Source organism: Styela clava, chromosome 15 (assembly GCF_964204865.1).
Source record: "Styela clava chromosome 15, kaStyClav1.hap1.2, whole genome shotgun sequence".
In the NCBI taxonomy this organism is placed as follows: domain Eukaryota; kingdom Metazoa; phylum Chordata; class Ascidiacea; order Stolidobranchia; family Styelidae; genus Styela; species Styela clava.
The window spans coordinates 9,067,670-9,080,355 of NC_135264.1; the positions used below are offsets into that span (position 1 = coordinate 9,067,670).

The 12,686-nt window shown below is 33.7% G+C and overlaps 2 protein-coding genes across 2 annotated transcripts; both read left to right on the plus strand.

Annotated features, from left to right (window-relative positions):
* The first annotated feature begins 14 nt into the window (after positions 1-14).
* Positions 15-1,775, plus strand: LOC144411826 (astacin-like metalloprotease toxin 1). Its single transcript, XM_078109433.1, has 4 exons — positions 15-65; positions 554-689; positions 902-1,025; positions 1,523-1,775. Exons 1-4 carry the CDS (start codon positions 15-17, stop codon positions 1,773-1,775), a joined length of 564 nt encoding a protein of 187 aa, XP_077965559.1.
* Positions 1,776-2,136: 361 nt separating this feature from the next.
* LOC120333916 (uncharacterized) lies at positions 2,137-10,480 on the plus strand. Its single transcript, XM_078109434.1, has 6 exons — positions 2,137-2,549; positions 3,718-3,832; positions 4,928-5,068; positions 5,589-5,738; positions 5,873-6,013; positions 7,725-10,480. The coding sequence occupies exons 1-6, from the start codon at positions 2,312-2,314 to the stop codon at positions 8,047-8,049; spliced, it is 1,110 nt and encodes a 369-aa protein (XP_077965560.1). The 5' UTR covers positions 2,137-2,311; the 3' UTR covers positions 8,050-10,480.
* The last annotated feature ends 2,206 nt before the right edge of the window (positions 10,481-12,686 follow it).

Consider the following 12,686-nt stretch of genomic DNA (forward strand, 5'->3'; position numbering starts at 1 on the left):
TTGCATATTGCGACATGCGTGCAGCATTTGAAACTGAACGTGCTTCACAAATACAAACAATTACAGTGAAATCATTTTAGAAAAAAAATATTTTTATATTTAGTGGGTCATCTATATATAAATATAATATATCGTCTTGTAGTGGACGGTGTCTCGTACTTCGTCTACGTTAACCAGACTGGCCTGTCAACTACCAGCGTCGTTTACTCCACTTTATCAGTAAGCTCGGCGACTGTTTCTCTTCGTTTTTCTACAGACTGCATTGCCACAGGTCCAAGGCATGTCTGGAGTAGGTATTCTTTTTTACATTTGTACAAATTTTTCATCATCTCTGATTCATTCTATTAAAACCATTTTTTTTAAAACCTTGAATACTATTTTCAAATGAGCAAATACAATGAATCATAAAAATAAGTTTCATGCATATGCATTCCAAACTTTTCAAATTATATTCTGATCGTAAAATGTTTGTCTAGTTTTAATTATTTGTAGAACGCATAGGTTTATCTACGTTGAAAACAAAATGTTACTGATTTTTCCATGATCTCTGTAGAAGTATGGATATGCTTATGAGGATGATTTTGATCTTTTTTATGGATCCACTGAATCTACCACGACATTATGGAAAGACAATGAAGTGAATGGAAGATATCAGATCGGTTATGTTTACGATTATAATATATCATCTGGTGAGTTTCATTATATATTTATGTGTGTTAACAATTTGAGTTAAAATATTGTTAAATAACAGATTACGTTATGAAATAGATTTTTATTGGAAAGTTTGAAATTTCCTTTGGATTAAATTGTCTTGCAACATGTGAGATGAAAAGTGACTTGGTTGTAAGAAAAACTCCAACAAATTGTCATTGAATCAAGACTCATATTGTCTTTCATTTAGAACAAGACAGAGTAGCGATGATAGAAACAGTTGTCAAGATGGTCTCAGAAACCACATGTATTGATTTTGTACCAAAAACAAATGAAAGACATTATGTTAAGTTTGACACTACTGATGGATGTTCGTGAGCATCAAATTGATTTTGAAGATTTGATTCTGTAATGTGCACAAAAGCTTTTTCATTCCCAAGTCATAAATTACTCTTGAGTTTCTCTGAATCATTTGTAAATGTCTGCAATGCGCAAGTGACAATTTCCGAAGCGACGGTAATATGTAGGCCTACATTTTTTGTATTTCAGTTCTACCAGGCTCGTATTTTTTAAGGAGTATGCTCAATGAAAGTCGGGTGTACACAGAAATGGAGCTACGTGCTGAAATGTCAAGATTACTGGGACTATATGGAATTATAATGCATTATTCAAAGTTAGGAAATATCGATTGATTCGAGGATCAAATTAGGTCATGTTAATACGATCAGCGAAAAAACTATGAGATAGTGAATTACACTCATCTGAAGTTCTTAGTAATCAAATTCTGGCATGGGTCATGATTGTCATACTGTTGGTTGAAAAAGCATTCTAAATGTATCCTCCAGATACTTCCTCAATTTTCTTACTCCAGGTCTTTAATTGGAAAACAAGAAACGTACGAGAGCCCGCAGACTGTTTCGCTAGCAGGGGGGTGTGGCACCTTGAAGACTGTTCATCACGAGCTCAAGCATTTGCTTGGATTCGAGCATGAACATGCAAGAGCTGATAGAGATGCATATATTACAGTAAAAAGAGAAAACATTCAAGAGGGTAAGGTTTCACCGAGTGTACGTAAAGAATATTTGCTTTTAAAACTAAAACTGAGAGTCAAGTTCAATATCTGATATATTCAGCTTGGGCATTTTTATCTGCAATACTTCATTTAAAATAAAAACAAATATTAAATCTAAGCTCTTTCAAATAGATCTTATTAAGGCCGTAAAAAAGTTTGGACGAACCATTTTCAGGATTTTTGCTCGCGTCCCTTATTAACATCCCTTCACACTATCGCTTCAAACAAGACCACTGAAATATAATAGGCATGTACGAATAGGATGTACGACTAATAATGTTCAATTTTTCTATGTTGGCGTTTTAGAGTCAAGTTCGAAACTGTACTTTCACTTTAGCATTCTATCCAGATTGTTCTTATCCCTTGGCTTTTACTGAATTAGAATGATTTTTTGAAGCTTAATCGAAAGCTCAAATAAACAGTTTAAGTTGGAACTTGGAAAAATCTCACCATATGTAACGAAAAATATGTAAAAAGTTACAACATCGTGCAATATCGCAGGGAAATTAAATAAGGAAAATTACAATTTCTGCACAGCATAGATCACTTTGGCCAGTTCTACTTTATATTTTGTTCCAATTTCTAGGTATGGAATACAACTTTGTTAAAATAGAAAAAGGTAATGCCATAAAAATTGGAGTACCTTATGAACTTACATCAGTAATGCAATACACAAGTAATTCATTCATGAAACGACCGGGAAAATGTCCTTTAGTTGAATATGGAACGGAAAGAGAAATCAAGTTTAATAAAGATTATTCATTTACTGAATATGATGTATTTGAAGTTAACAAACTATATGACTGCCTGGATCCAGTTTTAACCGGTAAAAAATTTCAAATCAGATTGGTTCAGTTCAGGGGTTCTCAACTTTTCAGTTCGCGGACCAGTAAAATTTCAAAACAAATTTTGCGGACCGGCGGACCTTCAAAATTACCCAAAAATGTCATGAATACAAAACATAATCGAAAGACTACAATTACGATCAAAGTAGGCGGTGAAAAAGAAGACAATCCAATTTGATGAGAAATTCCCTGATGTCCTTTTAATACGTGTTTAACCCGCTTCTAATGAAGTTCCTGCAAGGCGAAGTAGAGATCTTTGAACTAGTTACTATCAAACCTCGCTGAATTATAGGCCTACTGTTATATTACGGAACATGCGAACTGTGAAGTTCTCAATCTGGTACCGTACTATGTGCTATCAAACTCCAATGTTTTGACGTTAGTCGCCGTTATGAGGTTACATACTTAACGAACATCCAGTCGTTCGGGGTCTAAATGGACAGAGGACCTCTCACCAAGTTTGGTTGTTAGGCAAATACATCAATGATAGTTAAAAGAAATCATAAAATGAATGGACATGCCGTCAATACTTAGCAATTTGCTTATAATATATTGGAATATATTTGGCGGGCCGACAGCGAGGTTGCCGCGGACCGGCGGTTGAGTTAGTTAATAGTAAGTACAGTCTGCTTGAGTTCTAGTTCCAAACTTCTGGCAAACTAACATAGATAGAAAAAAATTCAGCCAAACATATGAACAGATATGTCTGGGATTGACGAATGGCAATCATATTAGAATTAGACTTCTTTCATTATATGATAACAGCAGACGAGTGAAAAAAAACGACTAATTCCCTTGTGGGAAAACTTAATTTCGAATATAATATTCGATATCGCTGTTTGAATGATTTTTTTCGTTATTCATTGAAATAATGAATTATATTGCTTAGCCATCTTTGCATACAAATTTTGTTACTGGTTGTGGTTTTTGTCCTTTTGTGCATAATATTTATTGTGCAATATTTGCATGTCGAACTATTCTTGTTTTGTTCTCCCAGAACTTTGTGTCATTTAAAATTTGCCCTCATTGATGATATCAGATATTTCAAGTGACGATCTTGCCATACAATAAAGTTTTTTCTATTCATAATTCAAAATCACAACAGCAGTTCAAATTTATATAAATTGCTAATGCTTCATTGATCTTTAGCAACATGGACTGCATGGGGTGATTGGTCACCTTGTGATGCAACTTGTGAAAGAGGAGAAAAATATAAATGTGAAAATGCTAAAGGAAAGCATGTCATTGAATGTTCTGATATTTCGTATGTTTGTAAATACCTATAAAATGCCAGGGTAGAGGGTAAACTTACCACTGGTTGAGAATGTTTGCACCAAACCAAAATTACCACACTGGAAGCTTTAAATGTATATAAATATATATATTCAATTGTTATGATGCTTAATTCCATTTGATCTCGTTAACGATCCTAATGTGGCAGAATGTAGCCAATTGTACTTTTCTTTCCACATTAACATCAACAAATTCGATCATTTTATGTTGTGTTTTAAACGTGAGCAAATTAGAAGTAATTAGAAACTACAGAATTAAAAAGATTTGACTAGTCTTTTCTACATGCTTTCATTCAGTTCCTAATATGTCTTACTGGTAATATGTTGCCTGATTTATTTATTCACAGGAGAACCATTTATGATTGAACCTTGCGAAGTTGGGACAATCTGTCCATCAACTGGTGTCTGGGCAGAATGGGGAGAGTGGGGTGAATGTACAAGCAAATATGGAGGATACTATCGAACTAGGTGTGGATGGTAACAAGCTCTGTTGATCTTGGGTTCGAAACTAGTGCCAACCTCCTATTTTATGCCACCGTGTTCTGAACTAGAAAAATAAAATTTGAAATTCATAAATCATACCATCTCATTTACTCGCCAAGTATAGAAATTACCAAAAAAGTATAAAACTTGAACTATTCATTGTGATATAATATTAAGCAATGTATTATACACAGATGTTCAAAATAAATTTGTTATACAGTTCTTATGTAAAACACTATCTTGCGTCGTTGACTTAATTTACCATTTATCAAATACTTAGAAGTCTTAGATCATCCAAATGGAATAACTCAGACTCATTATCAATTAACCGGTTGGACTAAACTCAGTGATTGACTCCATTCAAAGCTCAAATGACCCATGATTTGTCTCGTTATGTGACTCAGGTTTAGCAGCTTATACCCAAAACTGCTATCTACAAGAATATTTGTCACAAGGATACTCGCTGAATAAACATGTCAGTGATCGCTTACAACTCAACAATTGATAATCTTAATCAAGGGCTCGAGCCCTTGCTTTCGTGTAACTTATATGAGCTATAATTTACAGTTTGGTATTTTTATCAGGACAAGAAAATGTGCTGTATATGGTGAATGCGATCCTTTGATGGCAAATAATATGGAGGACTGTCCTGTCGAAATTGAGCCTTCTAAAACTTGGGGACCTTGGAGTACATGTTCAGCTACATGCAATGGAAACAGAATAAGGTTGAATATATCTTGTATGTATTTCACTTCGAACATGCACCTATGAATCTTGTTGTTAAATTGTTGTCAAACAAAAATACATTTCTTCAACTACAGGACAATTAGCCTATTTCTTAAATTCATTGTACTTTAAGATGGAAGTGTTTCCCAAACAGCTTTTATTTGTTTGAACTTTATCTGAATTTTGCTTTATTAAAAAGGTTCCACTTTCCATTTAGAGTTGTCAAAAATGTATCGAATATTTGAATCAATTTAAAAATTGACTATATTCAATAATTTAGATCAGATTTTTGCAACAGACGGCCGGCCCACAGGGCATTTAGTGTGTTTTAATTCATTTCTGAAAACTGTAAAAAATACAGAACCAATCAAATCCTTTTCTATTGTAACTTTAATTTTCAAACTCAAACGCATTGAATATAGACATGTACTCGGTTGGAGATATCGCATTTTAGAATTGTGTCGATAATATAACATCGGCTTTGTGTCAATAAGGAATATAACTTATCTTCTATAACAGACAGAAACTATGCAATAGTCAAGCTTGTCCAGATGGAATACCTTACTATGGTCTTTGCAATACTGATTGTGGAGTTATAGCTCCATCCCAGCACACAACATGGAGTCAGTGGACGGAATGTTCTGAAACCTGTGATGGCATACGCACCAGGTGATGTTTTTTTACTGCAGAATTCTTTTCTACCAGTTTTACTCAGATAAAAATTGCTCGGTAGTAACAAGATATAAATTGTTGGAAGCGTTGGTGCAAAATAAATAATAGCACTAATTTAATTTGATCTTCAGGCAAAGATTGTGTGGAAATGCTTTTTGTGAGACTTCGTCTCCTGTGAAAGAAGAATGCAATATAGGAAGATGTGGAGATCCAAATTGGGTATGGAGTAATTGGCTTCAGTGCACTGCTACTTGTGAAGGAACTCAGACGAGGTGAGTGTCTTGATCTGGAATTGGATATGTTGATAAAGACAAGCTAATTATATGGTGAACCAGGGCTTCAAATCTAGTTTCAAGTCCAAGTCATGCATGTGAAAGTTAAGACAGTTGCGAGTTGCATGGACACCGAATTTGAAGAAAACAGCAACTAAATATGAGCATGTAAAATTGTAGCAAACTTGTTACAAATAAATACATTTTACATTTACATAAGACTTGGAACATACAGACTTGTAAACGAAATGGTCAGTTATGTGAAGGCCATATTATAATTCTTGTAAAAAACTGAGAACAAATCATTGTCTATCCTAACTTTTCTGCATTTTGAACTGATTTGATATACATTGATTTCTAATACATAATTAAATAGATTACCATATTTACCGGTGGATAAGTCGCTTTTCTAGACCCAAATTTTTGGCCTGATTTTTGGGGGGTCATCTTATTAGGTGAGTATCCTCATCAGGTCTGTTTAAATAAATCGGCATTCTCGCGCTGTGAATTTGGAATTTCAATGCTGTGATTATCATATTTGAGGTTGCCGCATTTGTGTGTGCATCGCGAGTAAGGGCTATTATCGATACACTTGGGATTGCAATTTGTGAAAATCTTCAATTGTTTTTGTCAGCGTGATGTCTTATTTAAGCCGTAAACATCTTTCATTTCAGCATTTATTCTCCCTAAGTCACAAATTTGCCGCGAGGAAATTTTATTTTAGGATGGCCCCTGACAGATTAAAGATAATTTTTAGACATTGCAAATCACAAAAACACTTGTGTTCTACAATTACCGACAGGGCCTGACGCGACAATGATATATGTATAATACCGTAATTACGGTATTGCTGACTTAAGGTGTTTTCCTATCGTGAAATCCTCAAAATAATGTGTTGCAGCAACAGCTCAGATATGTTTTTAAATTGCAAAAATACGCATCAAAACAACATATAATCGTACATGTTTATGTACACGGATTGCGTTGGTATTTTGGAGCAGTGATACTATTTATATTGTGCAATCGCAGATTAAATTGATCACAATTAAATCAATGAAGCAACCAACACATTTCGTTTTGTGGAGATTTCGAAGTGTTGAATATGTATGTTTCATATATACACTTTATATGTATATTTATTTATAAAAACTAAATATATTCAGGTAGTTTATCTCACATTATTATGTCCGCAGATTGCTGTGTTATTTTAGATCGGTAATGTATTTATATGGTGGACGCAATCGCGAGTCACGTTGAATACAACTAGATTGAAATTGAAAGACAGTTTGAATTCTCGTAGTTGTTATGAATTGAATATTACTCTAAAAGAAAAGTCATTATAGGCTATTTTAACCAATGCACGGACGGGGCGACCGGTCAAAAGCCTTTGCAAGGTAATTTGAGATTTCGATGTTGATGCGATTTTACTACCCCGTCTTATTGACAGGTCTATGCAAAAAGCCATTTTTCAGGCTTAAAAACGGGCTTCGTCTTATTTACCGGGTAGACTTATTCGCCAGGAAATACGGTATTTTAGAATGCATTTGAAATGCCAAATTATTCGGTTTTGGCCATCTCTGAATCTAGTCTATATATCACCTTTTTTAATTTTTTTTCCGATATCAAAAAAGTATATTTACAATCGAAGATTTGATTTAAGGAACATATCCCTATTATTTAAATTGATTTCTGACTGTTCTTGTTAAACAAGGTATAAATTATGCGGCCAGGCACTTTGTTATGGCAAAGATCCTGCAACAAGAGAATGCAATACTAATCCATGTTCGGGCAGTGAAGGTTATTCATATTCATCAACATTGTACACAACAACAACCACAGGATCGTATTTATCAACAATGTATACATCAACACCACCGGGATCGTATTTATCAACAATGTACACAACAACGACCCCGGGGCCATACTTATCAACATTGTACACAACAACGACAACAACAAACACGCCTGAAAATGCAAGAGATTGGGGGCTTTGGTCAAGCTGTTCAGCTACTTGTGATGGCACGAGGGTCAGGTAAGTGAAATGATGTAAGTATAAATATTATATGTTGGTGTATATGTTGTATTATGTAAAGGTGAAATACTTGCTTCTTATGTAAAAATATGGATTATATACAGTACTACAAGTGCTGCATATTTTTTAATTGTATTTGCTTTCATTGTAACAAAATTTGGCATTGGGTTTGCTTCTATATAGATAAATATATAATACTGTATAAAAATATTTTTTCTAAACCTGTCAGATATTTGGGTGTTTTCATGAATTGTTACTCCTCTTAATGTAATTTTCATATTATATCGAATACAGGAAACAGCACTCTGATAAGTAGTCGGAATAAGCATAAATGCATTATGGGTACATGAATACATTTCATGTCTCTCAACAAATATGCTATTACTTTTTATGTTTTACCACAATGTATATAATAGGTTTAAAATCACTTGACAAAACATACTTTGAAAATGCAGAATTTGAAAGAATTTGAAATTTATCTCTCGTCAGATATTTCCAATTCAAGTGGTCGAGTTCCATAATTAGTTGCTCATTTATATCAGTTGGGACATATACAGGTACCTACCTAGTCGTTTAAATAGGGAATTATTTCTGCTATGCAGGCAAAGAGCATGTAGGACATGCTGTTATAACCCTGAGACAGAAACAGAGAATTGTAATGTTGGATTGTGTAGCTCAGACAGAGGGGCAGATGGAACAGATGAGAGTGAGATTTATATTTAGTTTATTTGTATAAAAATATAGTGGAGTTTCAGGGTTTTAACTTGGTGATCGTAAATCCATTAAAAATATGTGAATTTCCATCCAGCAATATGGTATCTATTAAGAAAATATTCATTCCGCTCATAATCAGGGAGCTCAAGTCAACTGCAGTTACAATGACGTCAGTATGTACCGTGATAGCTATAAAATTTTATTGAGGAACTGTCAATTTTTTTGTTAATACCTATTGACTATTGTAAATACCTAGAGACCACCGAGCTTTTTATGCACGAAGTTACCATGAAGCACATTCAAATTCATCATTAACATTTATTTTATTGATATGCTTCGTAATTATGACTATGACTAAATGATTAAAGCCTAAATTTTCATGATATCCCGGCACAAAATGTCATGAAAAAGGGTCGATTAGGCTCACGCAATGAGCATATATAGAATGAGTGGAAACTTGCAAAGATTTGCTCATTATGGCATTGTTCCCTGCATTTTTACGTCGTCCAGCTAAATGGTTCGTTGCATATTAGGAAAACGCATTGCTCGCTGCCAAAATCCCTTGCTTCAGCCGAGTCGGGTGCGAAATTGGCCGTATTAACTTGACTTGAGGTCTTTAATTCTTCAATACATATTTGATTTTGGGTTATGTATGGTACGCTGAAAGCATACAACTATGAGCATATGCTTATTGGGAATGCATATCTATTAGACAGAAAACGTATCTACAGAACAGAATATGAACCAGTCGCCGAGAGGAGTGCGGTTATTTATGTATTTATTAATTGATATAACATGGGATTTACATATTTATCCAAGGGGAGAGGAAAGCCGAAAAGAAGGCCTAAATATATGGCGAACCACGGCCTCTCTCAATCATAGCTCTGTGATCCATATGAATCACATGGCTCTGCGAGCTATTCGTTTACTTATTAAAAATACTGATTTTAACTATAAATTACTCTGGGATATCTTGCCATTGAAAACAAAAGCCAGAAATTGGAAGAAAAGCAGGGAATGAAATGTGTGTATTATGTAATGGAGAACCTGAGTTTGTTTCACATATTTTCATGTATTGTAAATTTACAAAAAATATTTATGAAGATTTTGTTTTAGATATATTAAAATTGATTAGAATACATTTTGTTATCAATATGATTCTTGTATATTATTTAATTTTAACGATCCTCTATATAGTCGTATAGATACTGTTGATTTGGATGCAATTATACTTTTGTAACCAATAGTGAGAAATATTTCATGACTGCTATTAACTATGTGAGCTATTTTTTCTGCAATGCAAAATATTTCCTTCGTCTGCTATTTACTATGTAAATTAATATTTCTGTAATGTAAAGTAATTCCATAACTGCTTTTACTATGTGGGCTGTTTTTTCGGTACTCTCGTAGTATGTGTACCAGGTTAGGTTACGATTCTCCTTATTTTTGTTCTATTAAAAGTTCGGGAATTGTCTGTGTTACACAAGTGAATATCCCCCTACCGATAGAATTTAGTCCATTTACACAACTTGATATAAAGTAGGCGAACGAAATCAGTTACCTTCATATTGGTACACATACTTCTGGAGCACCATTTTTTTTGTAATGTAAAATATTTAATATGTGAACTAATTTTTCTGTAATGCAAAATATTTTCTACAGCTTCTGTATTTTTTATATGTCACTTTTCATTTCATCGATAATACACATTGTTCATTCTTTGTGGAGTTTTTGGTAAATTTACAGATGGAATAAGACCGACATTCAGCTTTTTCTGTTTCACAACTGTAATACAAAAAGGTATTCTTGAAGTATGTAAACCCAGTTGGTAGCCACCGGAACCATGTGTACCAGGTTAGGGTCTACTACATACAAACATTCCCAAACTTTTCAAGCCGCACCCCCTTTTTAGAATTTGTGAAATCTTGCGCCCCACCTCCAAAATAATTAGCTAACAATAATAAGCTACAAATAACAGTAGTAAGGCGTAAGTATGTTTTATTGGAAAAACATGTGGAAAATACATGGATGGAACGAAATAAATGACAAGTTTTGATATGTATAAAATTAGCCAAGTCCAGAAGTCAGTATTTTAAACTAATAGAGAGAGAGAGAGATTTTTTTTCGTTCGTCAAACCATGAACATATATAAATTATAATAGGATAGGATTTACATATTTATCCCGGGGGAGAGGAAAGCCAATAAGACGGCTTATCCATATGGCGAACCACGGCCTCTCGTCCGGTTACCATTCCAAGTCGGGTATGAGATTAGTTTTACTGTATTGTTTGTTTTCGGAAGCATGGACTTGGTGGTGGAGGAAGCCGTAACCGACCAGCGGTTACGTGAACCACCCAACGACGGCGAGGAGTCCAGCAATCCTCTAGCACATAACCATCCCTGCATGGGATTCGAACCTGCGAACCCACGCAGAGTAATTAGAGGTGCGGTGGCGAGCGTATTCCTAACGCTTAGCCCGTTAAGCCACACCGCCGCGCCGCTCAAAACAGATGCTCAGGTGTTTGACTGGGAGACAACGTTACAACATTTCGGGTCATATACCAGTTTGGTGTTAAATTCTTCAATACCCCTCATATACCGTATTCACTATATACATTATTCACAAGAATTTTTGATTTGGAAAGTACTAAATAATCATGTTTTGTCCTAAGATCATCATTTATTCAGCTGATAAGTTGACATGTATTGCATATCAACTGCATAAAAATGGGTTAGCGAGGATACCTGTTATTTGGAAAATTTGTCTACTAAAAATGAATGTAATAGGACATGGATTAGGAAATAGCAATGATACCCAATAGGTTATTTTTAAATAAGTATTACCGGTACTAAAAAATAAATAAAGTGCTCATATACATATAGATATTTGGATACAGAGCAAGTATCATAGAATGAAATTTAAGGCAAAAAACTGATAAAACACTAGAATAGCGAGTATAATAAACATTATGATACTTTTAAATGAAGTATTACTAAAAAATAAATGATGTGGTCATGTACATGGATATTTGGATACAGAGAAAGTGTCATAGAATGGAATTTAGGGCGAAATATGGGTGCAAGTATGATAAACAATTTGATATTTTTATAAAAAGTGTTACTAAAAAATAAAATAATAGATTATGGAGTTTCAGCAAGTGTGCTCATAACAAATAAAAAGATAGCAATTCATTTACCACAGTGAATTGAATTCATTACACGTTACTACTTGCTATAACACAGCGGGCACATGATACCCATCGTGTTTTAAACTTTTTTAAAGGTTTTGCTCGCTCTCCAGAACTCTCCATTTTTTATTTGTTTGTATTGTCAGATTGTGGACTTTTCAAAATAAACTATCTTTATCTATATCAATGAATACAATATCCCAGGTCCCCACTTGGCTGGTTCATATTCTGTTCTGTAGATAAGTTTTCTGCCTAATAGATGGTATGTATTCCCAATAAGCATTACAGTATGCTCATTCGTTCACTCAATGAGTGATTTTAATTACGGTAAATATAAAATAATATATATAATATAAATAACTTCATATTCCATTTTGCATCCATGATCCAGTATTTATTTTGTTCAATTCCAGTAGTAATCCATACCATAATTAGGTTATTTTAATAAATGCATTGATATAAAACAATTAAAATAAAATTAGTAAATATAAAATACATATCATAAACATATAATTTTCTTTTTAAAATAATGCTTTACATAAATTTTTCAATTCCCTCTCAAATGGGTTGTTTATTCTATAATTCTCTATATTTTTCTACATATTATGGCCATTTTTATCTGCTTTTTGAGAAAGGCAAAATGTGGTGTTTTATTTTCGAATATAATAGAATTTCTCATGGTCAAAATTTTATATCTCACTATTGATTACAAAAGTATAATTGCATCCAAATCAACAG